Genomic DNA, 15,218 nt, shown 5'->3' on the forward strand with positions numbered 1-15,218 from the left:
CACAATGTCTCCGTAGCCACGACATGGCCACGGGCAGGAGCTATCCAAGCGTCGATCATCGCCCGCTCATTGTCCACACCCTGGTGGCCCTGGCCGGGCAAAGAGGACCACAGTCGCTTTGACACACCCCGGGATGTATAAAACGTCTCGCCGGACGCAGTGGATTGCTCGAGGTTCCAACTCAACAACCACTACGCTACCAGCAAGACGGAGGCCACATTCAAGCTATGCCGCCCCCGGACTCCATGAAACGTCGCACGTCGATGACACGCATCCGCAAGCTGTCAAACTCGATCATGTCAGTGGCTAGACATCTCTTTCACCGGTGCGAATGTACTGACCTCTCGAACCGGTCAGAAATGCCATCCGCCCATCATCCTCCCAAACGGCGGAGCAGCCGAGGCTGACGCGTAGGATCTCGGTCAATGACATCAGCAAGCCCCTGCAGCTCGGGCAGTATTCGGCGGACCACTTCATCGCTGCCAATGCTAGCCACACCGCGCCGCGTCCCCGTCGGCCAGCGCGACCAAGCATGGACGGACGTCCACAAGCAATCTACAGTCCCCAGGCCGGAGAGCAAGAGCAGCGGTTGAACGCTCTGTTGCGGTCGGAGCGTCGACGCGAAGAGGAGCTCGCGTACGGCACGAGGTCGCGCCACCTCAATTCACCATCGTCGCCAGAACTATCCCCTTCTCGAGCGCCGCGTATCGCGCAGGGTACGCCGGCCGAGAAAGGCGCCATTCCGTTTCCCCGCAGCTCGAGGGACAAAGAGCCACGAGAGAGGCACCACCGGCAACAAACAGGCGAGTCAACTGCCGGACCTCGGTCCCCGCCAGGACAGAGAGAGGCAGTCTACTCGGCGTTTGCGCCGGTGAAGCGGACCCCGTCGTCGATAAGTACCAAGACGATGCCGGAGAGGAGGTGGGCAGAGGACGCGACGCCGCCGCCGACGCGCGCCGGACCCCCGCCTCCAGCCAACAGGGACGTGGGTGCGCGCGGAACCAAGTTGAACGCAGAGACCGTCGTGCCAGGGAATAGGACCTCGGTGTACTGCACGGACGCCCCCGCGACGGTCGGCCGGAAGGGCGCCATTCGCCGCACGTCGAAGACCAGCAACCCACCCCTTCCCTCACCACAGCTCAACCACCTCTTCGGGCGGAGCGAGGACGCCCTTGTCGCAACATCACCCCGCCCAACAGGGCTCCAGCGATCCCACTCAGCAGCCACGCACAGCACGCTCCGGTCCCCGCGCGCCCCGCACCCTCCCTCCCCACTGCGCCCCAAACCCGTCGAGCCGCGCAACGTCCCGCACGACGTCCACGAGCGCGAGCGTAGGCAGTCTGTGAGCTCCGTCTGGTCGGACGACGAGAAGGAGCGGGTCGTCATCGATTACGGTGGGATCGTTACGAAGAACTACCCGATGGAGATGGAGCCCCAGCAAGGGCAGGCGAGCATGGACCTGCGGTACCCGCCAGTACCGCAGGTCGTGCGCCTCTCTGGGCCGGACCCGCAGCGCGCGTCGTCGTTCAAGGCCGAGGTCGGGCACGTCGCTGAGCCAGGCCCGAGTCGCGCGCGCCGCGCGGAGCCTGAGCCTCCTGTGCCTGGGGGAAGCACGCAGCGTGAGCGTGCTGGGCGGACGCGGGACGGGCGGGGGCCGACTTACAGGACGGAGGAGTTCTCGACTTTGACGCTGTTGTGGAACGACGTCGCGACGAAGAACGGGGTGCCGGTGCCCGTGGGCAAGATGCCGGAGCTTCTTCCGAACGAGTGGCCTGTTCCGGAAACGGCGCCCCTGCGCGTGCAGAAGGAGTTCGAAGGGGAGGCGAGCAGGCTTCGGAGGATTATAGAGAGCCGGAGGTGACGCGCGCGGGAGGCCGTCTGGGATGAGGCCTGCAGGATGAGTACGTCCTGCGCTCTCTGATATACGCCCTTCGAGACATAGATACGTTGTTCGCCTTTGTATGTTCGACGTGAGCCACCCCGTCCGTTGGCGCCGTCTGCTTCGTGGACGCGTGCTTGTCGCTACTTTGTTTTTCGCGCGCGGTCCGCCGCTGCTGTACATCATGTTTTCCGGCTATCCTGTATCATATATATTATGTCCGTTGTATTCATGCATTTCCGACACATACCTTGTCTCGTATGTGGTGAACGTTGTGTGCTGCGGCTGCAGTGTCGAAGTTCGGTGGCAAGCCTAGGCTTCCCAGTTGGCCCCACCCAGGAAGGCACGATATACGCAAGTACTAGTAATGTTAGAATTGGTATATCGTACATGACTTGACCATGATACAGGTATATCACGCTCAGATGCGAAGCAAGAGTTTATTGAGTAGGAGACGAGGGAACTAGGAGTCCAATGGAGAGATATACAACGGCCCAAAATACAACCAAGAAATTAGACTACGACACGCCGGTCGCAAAACACAAGACGCACAAGACAAGAACAGAACGCCTGGGTATCGTCCTATATAAACTGCCAACGCTAGCCAAAGCGGTATGCCACCGAGCGTGTTCAGATGCGGCCAGAAATCATTCTTGAGCCTTTCCCTGTGGACCGTCCTTCGAGATAGGTTCGAGGCCAATCTGATGGCTGGCGCTGTGGACATTGTCAAGTCAGTACGCTCGGTATATACGACCGCGCGGTGAAAACGTGTGTGCTCACCTATCGTCCATATTAAAGTGCGTCAACTTGAGAAAGAGGGCTCAAGTGTCAGGCAATGCACATCGCACGAACAGGGTCCAAGGACGTACCAGCCTATACAGCGCAAGATATTCAGCCTCTCCAAGGAACTTCTCCGCGGGGTGGAAGCCGCACGAGCAAAACCGGCGACCGTCCTCGATCGCTTTCACCATAACCGACATCGTCGCGTCCTTCGGCAGCGAGAGCATCTCGACGAACCGATCGACGCGCTTCTGGCTGTAGAAGTTCGGGGGGTAATAGTGGAGGGGCTCGGCCGACCACAGGAACTGACCGTGGCACTCCTGCCAGTGCTGGATCATGCCGAGGTAGGGCTGCTTTCCGCGGCAGTTCGGATGGTTGGCCAGGATTTTACTGGTGCAGGAGAACATGGCGGTGGTCGCTTCCAGAAGGGCGAGCTCGGCTTCTTCGTCGAAGTCCTCCTCGGACTCGCTGCTAGACGCCATCTGTTTCCCCTTCCCCTTCCCCTTGCTGCCCTTCGCCTGAGATGGCCTCTGTAAGCCTCTGATCATGGCCTTCTCTGCCTCGATGACCTTGCGTGCGAGAGCTGCAAGGTCGCGTTTGGCCTTGGCGAGGTATTCGTCCGCATTGGCCAGGACGAGCTTCTCGATGGCCGCGCATTCGTCGGCGGTGACGTCCGCGTCCGGCTCCGCCCCAGTGAGTACATCGGTACACAGGACCAGCATGTCTTCCCACCCAGGCAACGTGAGTTTCCGTTTGTCCTGGTCGCGATCCTTGGCCAGGAACGCGCGATAGTGCTGCGCGAGCTGGTCCCGTCGGTTCTGCCACTTCACCTTGAAGGCCTTCTCCGCACGCTCTTCGCGCAACATGTCCAGGATTTCTACGAGCCTGGGGCGGATCGTGTTCCAGACTGATTGGCATAATTAGTGGAGGGCAGAGATCAGGGCACACGGTACGTACTCCTTGGGGTGAGCTTGCGGGGTTGATGCAGCATTGAATAGAAGCCGTAGTCCACGGCTGGCCCGGGGTACTCCGAAGGCGCATACCCGAGCTCGCGTAACTTCCCCTCGATGCTGTTCCGGACGGTGACAAACATAAGTAATGCTTTGTTGCCCAATGACAGGACGGATAGACTCACGCGGCAACGCGCTCCTGCTGAACTCCCTCCTTTTCCTTGGACTGCTCTTCTGAAAGCACCTTCTCCCATTCCCCGATGGCAAGATTGAACTACGAACGGCGCATGAGGTATGCGTCACGAGCAATCTAACACGACATCACTTACGTTGAACCTTCGGATCGTGTCGGCCTTACGTTCATCAATAAACTGCTGGAGGGCCTTCTGGTCTCCGCCCTTAATGAGTTCCTTGTATTGCTTTGCTACGGCTACAAACTCGGGCTCGTAGTAGGCGTTGCGCGACTCTTGATCCACGACCGTGATCGGGTCGATCTTATACTCTGAGATGACGACTGTGAGCATGCGTTCGAAGGACAGATCGCCATGCGAGCTCACGGTATGCGACGATGTGTGCTTTAGGCAGCAGGTTGAACACCTCGGGTTTCTTCGCGAGACCCGCCTCGCGCGCAAGCTTTCCGCCATTCCTCGCGCTACCCATCATCGGGGTCAATTGAGGTCAGTTCGATGGACACGTTGCCACGGCATACGTACTTGGTTTTCCAGCAGGGACCGCAAAAACGCCCGGGAATGGCGTAGTCTACATTGACGGATTGGTTCACTCCGCACGCCTAGCATTCCAATGCGACTCGGATGAGCTCTAGGTTCCCAGAGTAAGAAGTGAGAATCTTACACCGCAGACGCGCTCGAATATCAGATGAGCGTATTGCGCCTCGTTCATGTGCTCCGGACAATCCGGCATGCGCGGTATGACGTTCTTGCGTGCGGCGATCCAGATACTTCGAGCGCTCCGCGATAGGAGCATGCGCCGCAGCTCCTTCGACGTCCGCGCGAGTTGCAGGATGTCAACCGGCTTCAAATGCGAGGTGACCTGGGCGTCGCGACCATGAGCGATTCCGGACGAGCCACAGGTGGAAGCCTCGCGAGCACACTGACCTCGAAAAACACGTCGAGCGGCATGTTGAAAATCTCCATCAGCTTGCCTATGTCCTTGCCTAAGGCCTTCTTGCCCTTCGGCTCGCTGTCCTGCTGCTGCCTACGACTGTAGCGACTGTATGTTTGCAGGGCACGCGATTCGCTGCTGACTTTTGGCTTGAAGTTGTTCATGGCTGAAGTTGAGCTGCTGTAACGTTGGCTGCGTGAGGCTGCGGCAGCGCTGTTGAGGGCGATATTCGAACTTGAGGTTGAAAGTTGCTGCACACTATGACGACGCACACTGAAGGCTTTCCGGGACTTGGGAAGTATTTGCGGGGTATAGGGCTTCCGCCAAGCAGAAGGTCGACCTATTTAAGCGAAAAACAACAGATCAGTTTCGAGTCGGGTTTGCGGCCACGTCGCGGCGTATCGCGGCAGTCGTGGTTACGGCGGTGGCGAAACGCCTGCAGTGGCGGTGCCCCGCCGCCGGAAGTAATCATCCTCGGTGCCTCTCGGTGCCTCGCGCGGTGTGAGTCGGCGTGAGTTAGACCATCTCCATTTGACTTCGTAGTTGATGCAATAGAATTTAAAAGACAGCTGACAGCTGGATACCAGTCACGCCGAGTGAATAGAACATGCAGGAGATCCTGATAGCGGACGATCAGAGTGAGACAACAACACAGGCCTAGGCTTGCCAGTGGACCTGAAAGCTAGTGTTCGTGCCACGAGGAGTCCGAGTCATTCCGAGTCCGTCAACAGATGAGGATTCTCTGGAGATGCCAAATACATTGCCAGGCACGCTATCTCCATTCACGCAGAAGGGCTTGCATAGGTCGTTGGGGAGCGGTTCCTGAGTAGGAACATGGGGATAGTGTCACCACCAGCTCGAGGCCTCGTCGGTGAAGGGCACGAAGGTGATGTGATGGACAGTCTTATCGGAGCCTTGGCACGGCGGATTCTCTACGTGCCGCATCTATTATGCAACTCGAGGTCAGTAGACGGAAGAAACCAGTCTCGTATTGTATGGAACGCACCAGTCTGTACACTCGGTAGCAGTGCTTCGCGGTGGGTTTGGGGGTGAGTGCACTGAATCTCTGATTTTGCAGCCCGACACTGCACGTGCAAACAGGCTCGCCGGAGGCAGCGAGGTTTTCCACCTCGGAAAGGCGCGCCGTGTCTGGGAGTCCCAGTGCCTCCAGCAGGCGCTTCATGGAAGCCGCAGAGTCGCATACGGCAAAAGGCTTGACCGCAAACGACGCGTGCGCATGTTCCTGCTGCCAGTGCTCGAGGAGTCCTGCCCATGAGAATCCATGAGGATTCCATTCAAGAACACATCTGAACAATGCCGTGGGTCGGTTGAGCAGCGCGTCCGCGTCCACCGCGACGGCATTGTCAGCCGCAGACGGTATCTTCTTGCCTTTCCCTTTGGCGGAGCGCTTCGTGGTTGTGCTTGGGGGCTGACTGGCAACGGATTCCTCCTCGCGCAGAAGACAGGCAAGCTCGTCGCGAGCCCTGGTCCCGAACTCCTCGCCCTGTGAGAAGATATCCTCCTGAATCGCGGCGAACTTGTCCGGCACGATGTCAGCCTGAGGCTCCTGGGCTGTGAGCAAGGACTGCATGCAATCCAGTTGGACGGCATCCCCCCAGCCAGGGAGGGTCCGCTTTCGTAGGTCGATGTTCCGGTCCTTCTGCAAGAAGGCGTCATAAAGCACCTTAAGCTGCGAAAGGCGATTCCGCCACTTTTTCTTGAACGCGTCCTGTTCGCGAGCCCTACGCCGTTCTTCTAGCATCTCTACCAGCTTTGGGCGAATAGTGTTCCAGACTGACACACGGTAAGCCATGCATTGCAATGTCCCAAAGAAGCGCTAAACGTACTTCGAGGCGTGAGCTTACGGGGCTGGTCAAGCAAACGTTGGAATGCATGATCATAAGCTGGGATTTCTGAGGATTGGTATCCGAGCTCCACCAGCTTCGCGATGATGCTAGAAAGGAAGAGATGAGCAAGGCCGAAAGTGCGCCACGCTACGTTCAACTCACTCGGCGTGGCGCTCGCTTCTGGCGGCTTCGTCTCCTGTGGCCTTCGCACTTCGTGCCTCGGTCTCCCATATAAGGACAGCCATGTGGAACTTGAAATTTAAAATAAGCTAGGTAGCCAACGACAACGGACACTGAGCAGCTATGAGCGGACACGCACGTTGAATCTTTGCAGAGCGCTAGTCTTCTGTTCTTCGATGAAGCGCTGCAATGCCTGTTCATCCTTGCTCGCGCGGAGCTGGTCAAAACGTCCGGCTATGATAACAAGTTCGGGCTTGTAGAACACGGAAGAGGGTTGTTGGCTCAACTCGGCTGAGGGCTGCCAATCCCGGACTATGATGAAGTCAGTACCGAACATCAAACCAGTCAAACCAGATAAACCCTGTGGACATACTTATCGCCCGGGGACCATGCGCGCTGGGCAGTAAGTTGACCAGTTCTAAGAAACGGCCTTTAGGGATATCGAGTTCCTTAGCCAGAGTCGTTCCCTTCTTGATGCTAGATGTTGACGTCAATAAACCGTTTGGTATACGAATTCAGAGAATACTCCTACTTGTTCTTCGAACAGATCGCGCAGAATCGGACGGCGATAGCATAGTCGGCGAACTGAGCCCGGCCGGATCCACATGCCTGTGCGAGGGATGAAGGGTGTTAATATAGAGCCCTCGCGAAACGGTGCTTATATCTTCTCGAGGCATTGTGCTCGAGAATAGGCCGTCCTTAATGACGTGCAGGCCCGTCGTACCAGGATTGTTGAGATGGGGATGAAGGCTGCAAAGTCGAAGGCATGCGACCCCAATGCCACCCGGTGAAGAGACTGTACCCGAAAATACACTTACGCTGCAGACCTGCTCGAAAAGGAGGTGCGCCAACTTCGGTTCGCTGATCGCCATCTCGATGTCTGGGAATGGTGGTTCTATGTTCTTACGTGCCGCAATCCATATATGTCGGGAGTGTCGAGAGAGAAGCATGCTGCGCAGCTCGTTTGAGACGCGAGACAGTTGAAGTACATCGAGAGGATGCAGATGGGAGGCTATCTGAGAGCAACGCAATGTGAGCCACCCGACGTGAGCCATCCGACCTGGATTCTGAACGCATCAGGTTGAGCTTCCTAAGCGATGCATACCTCGAAGAACACGTCTAAGGGCAGTTTCATGACTCCCATGAGTTTGCTGACATTTCGCCCTGTCGGCTGCTTGCCCTTGGTGTTCTCGACGGGCTTCCTTCCTCTGTAGTAGGTGACTATCGGCTTGATTTTTTCCATAGTACAGGTGATCACAGAGGTCAAGTGCGAGGATGTTACTCAGCAACAGAATACTGCCACGAGTCAAGCTGGCGGTGAATGTCTGAAAATCGAGGACCACCCTTGTGGTTTGGGGAAGAAGAGTGCATGAGCGCCAGATGCCGGCGTCGCGGTTCGCCATGAGAGGCGCTACTGTGCCTCTTTTGGTTCTTCCTCCTCCATCATCATCGCTGAGAAATGCTGGCTGAGGGGTACAAGTTGCTGCAACGCATATGTACGTGGGCGAGTAGATCGACTTTCGTCAAACAGCTACGTACGTACGGTATCATATCGAACAGGGTAAAAGATATACATGCAGTAAAGCCATATTTCCATCGCCGTACCAAAGGAAAAGAAACCGACTCGGGGACCCTTCAATTCTCCCCTGCCACACGCGAGGCCTTGCCAGCGCGGAACGCTTTAAACGTGATCGTCGGAGTGGTCGAGTGCGTAGTGCTGAAGGCCGATCATGGTGAAACAATATTCGTTAGCGCAAGCCTCCCAGACTGACAGAGCAACCTTGCGACTCACTAGACATCAGGATCGAGGACATGTTCGACCTACAAACGCATAGAGAACAGTTGTGAGCGACCATCCGCACATTCCAACATCGCTGAAGAATCCCACTCACAATCTTGCTAAGCAACAGGTACGGTCGCTTACACCCAACCCCGCGCGTGCAATCGACGCCGCATGAGCACATCGCGCGCCCCGATCGCACGCGCTCCTCGACGGCGGACACCGGCGTACCTTCATGTAGTCCTAGCGCAGATAGAAGACGCGCGAGGCTCTCTCGCTGCCCCTCGTCCCAAGCCACGTCCACATAGGACGGTTCCCAGGGGTCACACGGGTGGTCATGCAGCCAGTGCTCCACCAACCCTGCGTAGGAGTACACACGACAGCAAGTGCCCACCTTGCGGTAACCGCGGATGGCATTGCATACAAAGAACGCTGCCGGGGTATCCAGCAGTGCACACGCTTCGTCGTCGCTCGTGCGGGTCCGCTCCTTTCCTTTCGTCGACCGGCCGGCGGTGGAGGGCAGAACGCCCGCTTCCGCCAGGAGTTGGACCATCTCGCGCCTCATCTTCCGCTGGAACTCCTCGACCTCCCTGCGCAGGTCTGTTTCGACGGCGGCGAATTCCTCTTTGGACACCTCCCTTTCTTCATCGGTGATCACGGAGATCAGGGCTTTCATGGACGGAAACTCGCGGGTCTGTACCCAGCTGGGTAGACTGGGCATCCCGATGAATGCGTCATGATATTCCTTGAGTTTCTTATGCCTTGGTGTTCCTAATTCCTTGATGAGGCCTAGCAGCTCCGGACGCAGGGTTTCCCAACCTGTAGATGAAAGCTGAATGAGTCGCCTTCCGGTCATAGACAACGACAAACGCACTCCGCTCGGACAACTCGCGCGGCTGATACACAAGACTCTTCCATTCGGCGTTGTGTATGGGCATGTCGCGTTTGTCCACTCCAAGCTCTCCCAGCTTGGCCTCTATACTACAGAAGGAGTCAATATCATGCCCGCCCGACCGTTACAGATAGTCATGGATAGGACCACTCACGTAGCTGCTCTCGCGCTCCGAAGTGCCTTATTTCTGCTCGCTCGCTCGTCCTCCCATCTCATTACGGCCTCTCTGAACTAAAACAAATGTGTCAATTGCGGGGACACGGCACGAACGCTGAATACAATCACTCACCTTCATCCTGATAAACACGTTTTGCCGTCGGTCGTTGCCATACGCCCAAGCCCCAGCTAGGTCGTGAGGTTTCCCCAGTGCCCAAGCTTGCTTCTTGATCGCAGCGAAGTCCGGTTCGTAGAAGCGGTCGTCAAGTTTGGGGGCAACGGAAGTCCAAGGAACATCGTCCGGTGCTGCAGGGGCGCATGAGCATTTCAACAGCATGAAGACAGGTAACTACGATATACACTTACTAGAGCGGGGGTACAATGGGCAAAAGAGGGCAATCAGTCTGACGCGATGCTCGGGGATTTTATACCGCTTCATCAACTCAGTGCCTGTTCCTACACTGCAGAAACGCTCAGCTCTGGAACGAAGGTGGGCATTCGAAGATTTGTACTTACTTCGCTTCCAGACATTGCTTGCAGAGCCGCATCGGAATCTCGTAGAGCGCATGCCGAGCCCGAGGAGCATCGCATGCCTTATCGATAGCAGGCATAGCTCGTTAGAACGGATATTACGCGGAGGACGAACAACACCGACCTCGCACGAGTGCTCGAACAGGACGTGCGCATACGCCATTTCGCTGATGAAGTCGGGGCAATCGGGCAGGGCAGGCACGATGTTCTTGCGTGCAGCGACCCAGGCGTGTTTGGAAAGCTTCTTCGAGCTCAAGATAGCTCTCATACTCTTCGAGGATCGGGACAAGTTCAGCATGTCCAATGGCGACAAGTGCGAAGTCACCTGATTGGTACTGTCAGTCTATCACCAGAGTCACCGAGGGGAGTCAGGGCGTACCATGAAGAATATTTGGTCAGGCATGTTGAGAAGCCGCGCCAGCTTTCCTACATTGCGCACGCCCCGAGTTTTGCCCTTAGTAGCGACGGTCGTGTCAGTCCCCGTGGGCTTTACAGCCGGGCCCTTTGCGTCGGGAGCAACTTTCGGCCTGTTAACGGGCATGAGAGGAGTAGGTACAAGGGTAAGAGTGTGAGGAATGTACGCAAGACGTCTGGAGAGCTTATAAGTAGGAAGCGGCGACTTCGTACTTTTCATTCGGGGCTTTGCTTCTTAGTCGAGTGGCGGAAGTGGTAGCGTGCTTTGCACATTCAAAGAACCTGCTACGCACGCGTCTTTCCGAGCAAACATCCATTAGAAGGGTATGTTACACCTATTGATACATTCCAAGGTGACTTCGTCTACAAACGTCGTCCTCAAGCGGAGGGCTCCTTGCCGGACCGGCGGGTCTTCTCGTCACCTGCGACAAAGGTGTATGCCGATTGTGCAGCGTTCGATGCGACCGAGGCGGCTCCCGACGCGACCGAAGTAGCCGTGTCGTATGCAGTCTGAGCGACTCCGCCGAGGCCAGCACCTACCCCGGATGCGCTGGGACCAGTGCGTGCATTAGCCCAGCCGTCATCTATGTAGTAGCTCAGTTAGCATGGCCAGAGCATAGAGAGCCGAGTATAAACGTGCCCACCCTTGTTGGAGGTCTCGCTGAGCGGGTCGATATGCGTCGACTCGATGATGCCGGGGCGGCCCTCGACGACGCCTGCGGTCTTGCTGAAGTTTCGCTGGGCGTCCTTGTGGCCGCTGAAGTTCTCACCCGCACCGGCGCCGACGGTCTCACTGGTCGGATCGGTTACCTGCGAAGCGCGAGTTGTCAGCCTCTGAAGGCGATGCGGAAAATGTATGGGCATACAAAGTTGGCGGTCATAGGGTCAACGGCAGCGACTGCAGTGGGGTTGGCAACGCCGGGATGAACACCGACGCCCTTGTTCCCGTTGAGAGTGGGGTCGAGGTCGTTGAGAGACATGATGGGTAAGTCGTGAAGTCGTACAGATTGGGGATGTGTGGGTAGGCAGATAAGTAGAAGAGGGATGCGTTTGATTTGGGCTAGACAGCGAGACGTTTGCGGTATATATGCTCAGCGAGCCCAAGGCGCTAAATGACGTCTGGTGAGGAGCTCACTCGGAGCACCTGCGTAACCACGCCAATCCTTCAGTGCGATGTGGGAAGAATCGCAGCGATGGTGCGACTGACGTCACTTACCTCAGTCGTGTGAGCACCTCGAAGGAGGCTGATAGCCACTCGTGCCGTGGTTCGGACACACGCGAGAGAACCAGCAGGGATGATCAGGAGCACCGACTGAGCAATAGCACCGACCTGAGGATTATACAGTCTGCCAATCCGGCATCTTTGAGAGTGAACAAGGAGGTAGATGAGGTGATTCGACCGCGGCGTCGTGCCCTTCATTCGGGGTGAATCTCAAGCACATTTGAGGTAGAGTTGCTGCAGATGCTGTTCAAATGATACTTGATCAATGAGCCCGTAGATAATACGAGGAGAAGTGCGTGAATGAAGAAGGCGTTGTTCAGCTTCCGTCCTGACCCAGAGAAACTGACTCTGAAGCAGGCAACCAAGTTAACTTTGTGTATGCGCCGTATGCGGAATAGAAATATGATGATACTGTAGAATGACGGCCTCCGATGACACTAAGGGGTTGATGAACTTCGTTAGTGCAACCTGCTGGAGACAGGATAACACATGCTTACATATTATCTACCAGTTCCGCTGGTCGGGGAAGAACTTTTCCCTTGCCTCTTTGCTGAGTATATGCACGGCAAAGTGGCCGGCGTCGATCATGGCCCAGCCACCGATGAAGCGACGCTTGTTGTTCAGCGGCAGCAGTGTTGGGGGATCGGCAGTGAGGAGCTATGGCTACAGTTAAAGATGATACTTTACGGGTATCGAGGGATACGCCTACCGTTTTCCTGACTGTCCGGATGACAGACTCGATGGCGCCGCGGTCCTCAGTCCCCTCTTTGACCTACACAAGATACATAAAATTACTGAACTGATACAATTACTCCGCGGAGCCATCCATTGACATACCTGAGCAATAACAAGCCACTCCCAGATGCCGCCCGTGTCTCCTGCGACGCCTTCGCCGACATAAGACCTACCTCGCTGTCTGCGTCCCTTCGGCATAGTCGCGGGTAATGGGGGCCCTGTCGCGGTTGGAATAGGCTCCCTCACGAGCAAAGTCCCAGGTTCAAGATGCGGGGATGCCTTCAACTCTGCATGAAGCCGCGCTATTGGGTGGTCGGAAGGGATTGCAGCAGGGAGAGGTGCGAGAGGCTTCGTCGGTGCTTGTGGCAAGGCAGATCGACGTGCATATGGTGATATCTCCTCTTCAGAGTCGACGAACCATGGCGTGGGAGAGGCTATTGAGGACGTGCTGGGTGACGGAGAAGCAGATGCAGTCGTAGCGGTGGTGGAGAGAGCTCGTCGCGCAAGGTTGAGCTGCAGACGCGAGCGACAGCGGAGCGCACACGAGCCCAGTGCTTGAGCTTCCCTAGCAAGACGTGAAGAAAGCATGGCCCGACGAAGACCTCGGACTGGTGGTGGAGGAGGGAGAAGAGACGGCGCTCACACAGGGCGCGATGAGCGCTCTGGACGCGTAGACGCCGGAAAACGGCGGGGGCGGGAGGGCGGCCCGCCGCGCTGCTTTGGGTAAGAGAGCGCCCATAAATTATGACAGAATGGGCGCCAAGGGGGAATCACAGGCTCCCCCAACAGAAGGCCTTGGCTCTGCACTGAGTTGGACGTCCGCCATCTCCTTCTTACGTCCCCACCACCATCTTCCGCTCTTTCCACCATGGCCGGCCTCCGTATGAGTGTCGTGGTCAGCGCGACGGCTTTCCTGCTCGGTGCGTACCCCCAGACCGTCATGCGCGTGTTCGCGCGTGTCCAGGGTGCCGTATGCTGACGTTGCTTTCCTTCAAATTGCATCGCCACCACCCCCGCAAACCTGTCGCGAAAATGCTCATTCTGCAGGCCTGCTCTTCACCCACTGGATCGCGGACTCGCTCACGCTATGGAAGTCGCCCGAGGGGCAGACGGACCCTCGCCTCTGGACCTCCGCGACGTACTACGCCATCCTCATGCATGGCCCTCCGCAGCTCGCGTACGTGTACGCTGGCGTGACGCTCGTAGGGGCGACCACCATCCTCTGGAGCCTGCGCGACGGGCGCGCGGGCAACCTGATGTTCGACGGGGGCAGCATATGTGCGTATCGCGCCCCAACGCATCCCGCTCATCGCGCGCTAAAGTATTTTACCCCACAGTCCTGTACCTGACTGCGCTCGCGATGTACTTGTATTCCGTCCTCCCCAGTACGTCATCATGTGTGTTCAACCTGGCACACTTACTAAATGTACACCCGCCACAGACCTCTTCGCGAACTTCTCGACACTTCCCCTTCCATTTTCATCCGCAATCACCGCCGCGAAACTCCCCCCTTTCCCACCTACACTCCGCGAGCCAACGCTCGAGCTCGCGTCTTCCCATCTTGTCTGCAGCGTAGTCCTCACTGGGGTGCTCGCGCTCCAGGCGGGCCGTTGGTGGGCGGAGCAGGCAGATGTGGACGAGGATGACGGGCCGGACGGCGAGGACGGGGGCATGCGCGGCGAGCGCGACAACGACGAGGCCGCGCCGGAGACGGAGAAGCCCGCCGAGGAGCCACAGGGCGACTTGCGCAAGCGGGAGAAGGTGGCGGCGTGAATACGACCGTGACAGAGCCGTCCCTCCAGCACTGGCCTAGCCGCACAGGAGGATCCTTGGGCCAATCTCTCCGGGGAGTAAAAGTACTTACGACGATACGACCGCTGATGAAGAAGCCCCCCACGTCTCGCGGAGTAGATGGGCACGACGACGGGCACGGGAGGCGTGCGTCTTGTGTCTGCGGATCTTGATCATATAGCATATCGGACTGCTTGCTATCTCTTGGACGTCGCTATATTGTACAGAGTCTTCCCTCGCTGTCGAATTACACGCTCCATTTATCGTCTGTTGCGGTTGCTGCTACACCACCCGGGGTTCGTGACTTAGCTGTAGTCGTGAGTTGCCGCAGTACATAGTACTTGCCGCAGCGCGAAACCTAAAATCGTGATTCAGCGCGGCACAGGCTGAGAGTGTTTCTCCTACATGCACGCATCGTTGATGCATATCATCCGCGCCGCACCGTAAGCATCCCGAATACGTGGATAGATTAAGTAGTCCGTATGACCCGGGATTGCTCACCTGCGCAATGCACGGCTTAAGCGTCCAAGTTGCGTATCAGCGGTCAGAATCTCCTCGGACCTCCATTCCCTACAACTGACATGTCCGGTCTGTCTCCAGGAGCAGAAATCAAAGTACTACACCGTGGCAAACGTCCATACGCACATGTGCCCCTCGAGGGCATGTTACTTTTTGGGCACATAACGAGCGCCTGTTCACTATCACACAGCCGGGCAGTGCCAGCACGACAGCATCCGTTCCACCTCGCTCGGTGCTACTGAAGGCCCGGAAATGAAAGAATGCCGTGCAGCGTGCCCACGGTTTCCATGCCAGCCTGAATGTAGTGAACGCAGTAGGACGTGTGCAAAATATTCATCGCGGTTCTCCTTGGGGCCGGTCACCACGGAGTCTGTACTCAAGAAATCCGAGTCGGGCTTCGAGCCTCGTAAACGCGAACAA

At 57.2% G+C, this 15,218-nt stretch overlaps 7 protein-coding genes across 7 annotated transcripts; 2 read left to right on the top strand and 5 right to left on the bottom strand.

Moving 5' to 3' along the window:
• Window positions 1-227: 227 nt before the first annotated feature.
• TRAVEDRAFT_46062 (uncharacterized protein) lies at window positions 228-1,861 on the top strand (the record flags this gene model as incomplete). Its single annotated transcript, XM_008038161.1, has 2 exons — window positions 228-298; window positions 358-1,861. The coding sequence occupies 2 exons, from the start codon at window positions 228-230 to the stop codon at window positions 1,859-1,861; spliced, it is 1,575 nt and encodes a 524-aa protein (XP_008036352.1).
• A 436-nt stretch (window positions 1,862-2,297) lies between these two features.
• On the bottom strand, window positions 2,298-4,924 carry TRAVEDRAFT_71097 (uncharacterized protein). Its single transcript, XM_008038798.1, has 10 exons — window positions 4,725-4,924; window positions 4,462-4,659; window positions 4,323-4,399; window positions 4,167-4,261; window positions 3,939-4,111; window positions 3,795-3,883; window positions 3,617-3,729; window positions 2,749-3,566; window positions 2,660-2,685; window positions 2,298-2,593 (listed from the first exon to the last, which is right to left on the bottom strand). The coding sequence occupies exons 1-10, from the start codon at window positions 4,893-4,895 to the stop codon at window positions 2,527-2,529; spliced, it is 1,827 nt and encodes a 608-aa protein (XP_008036989.1). The 5' UTR covers window positions 4,896-4,924; the 3' UTR covers window positions 2,298-2,526.
• A 542-nt stretch (window positions 4,925-5,466) lies between these two features.
• TRAVEDRAFT_71098 (uncharacterized protein) lies at window positions 5,467-8,001 on the bottom strand (the record flags this gene model as incomplete). Its single annotated transcript, XM_008038799.1, has 9 exons — window positions 5,467-5,676; window positions 5,738-6,525; window positions 6,579-6,685; window positions 6,741-6,829; window positions 6,898-7,070; window positions 7,132-7,235; window positions 7,291-7,367; window positions 7,577-7,774; window positions 7,864-8,001. 9 exons carry the CDS (start codon window positions 7,999-8,001, stop codon window positions 5,578-5,580), a joined length of 1,773 nt encoding a protein of 590 aa, XP_008036990.1. The 3' UTR covers window positions 5,467-5,577.
• A 392-nt stretch (window positions 8,002-8,393) lies between these two features.
• TRAVEDRAFT_46065 (uncharacterized protein) lies at window positions 8,394-10,658 on the bottom strand (the record flags this gene model as incomplete). The annotated part of the gene is made up of 10 exons (XM_008038162.1): window positions 8,394-8,475; window positions 8,551-8,579; window positions 8,651-9,357; window positions 9,413-9,519; window positions 9,585-9,661; window positions 9,720-9,892; window positions 9,953-10,047; window positions 10,103-10,179; window positions 10,242-10,442; window positions 10,497-10,658. The coding sequence occupies 10 exons, from the start codon at window positions 10,656-10,658 to the stop codon at window positions 8,394-8,396; spliced, it is 1,710 nt and encodes a 569-aa protein (XP_008036353.1).
• A 251-nt stretch (window positions 10,659-10,909) lies between these two features.
• Window positions 10,910-11,511, bottom strand: TRAVEDRAFT_118553 (uncharacterized protein; the record flags this gene model as incomplete). Its single annotated transcript, XM_008038800.1, has 3 exons — window positions 10,910-11,115; window positions 11,176-11,341; window positions 11,398-11,511. 3 exons carry the CDS (start codon window positions 11,509-11,511, stop codon window positions 10,910-10,912), a joined length of 486 nt encoding a protein of 161 aa, XP_008036991.1.
• A 655-nt stretch (window positions 11,512-12,166) lies between these two features.
• On the bottom strand, window positions 12,167-13,085 carry TRAVEDRAFT_146490 (uncharacterized protein). Its single transcript, XM_008038801.1, has 4 exons — window positions 12,591-13,085; window positions 12,463-12,525; window positions 12,251-12,410; window positions 12,167-12,190 (listed from the first exon to the last, which is right to left on the bottom strand). The coding sequence occupies exons 1-3, from the start codon at window positions 13,074-13,076 to the stop codon at window positions 12,258-12,260; spliced, it is 702 nt and encodes a 233-aa protein (XP_008036992.1). The 5' UTR covers window positions 13,077-13,085; the 3' UTR covers window positions 12,167-12,190; window positions 12,251-12,257.
• A 271-nt stretch (window positions 13,086-13,356) lies between these two features.
• On the top strand, window positions 13,357-14,144 carry TRAVEDRAFT_102755 (uncharacterized protein; the record flags this gene model as incomplete). Its single annotated transcript, XM_008038802.1, has 4 exons — window positions 13,357-13,408; window positions 13,536-13,766; window positions 13,826-13,873; window positions 13,930-14,144. Coding segments are annotated over 4 exons (546 nt in total), but the record flags the coding sequence as incomplete, so codon positions are not given.
• Window positions 14,145-15,218: the final 1,074 nt, after the last annotated feature.

Source organism: Trametes versicolor, assembly GCF_000271585.1.
Source record: "Trametes versicolor FP-101664 SS1 unplaced genomic scaffold TRAVEscaffold_4, whole genome shotgun sequence".
Lineage (NCBI taxonomy): Eukaryota > Fungi > Basidiomycota > Agaricomycetes > Polyporales > Polyporaceae > Trametes > Trametes versicolor.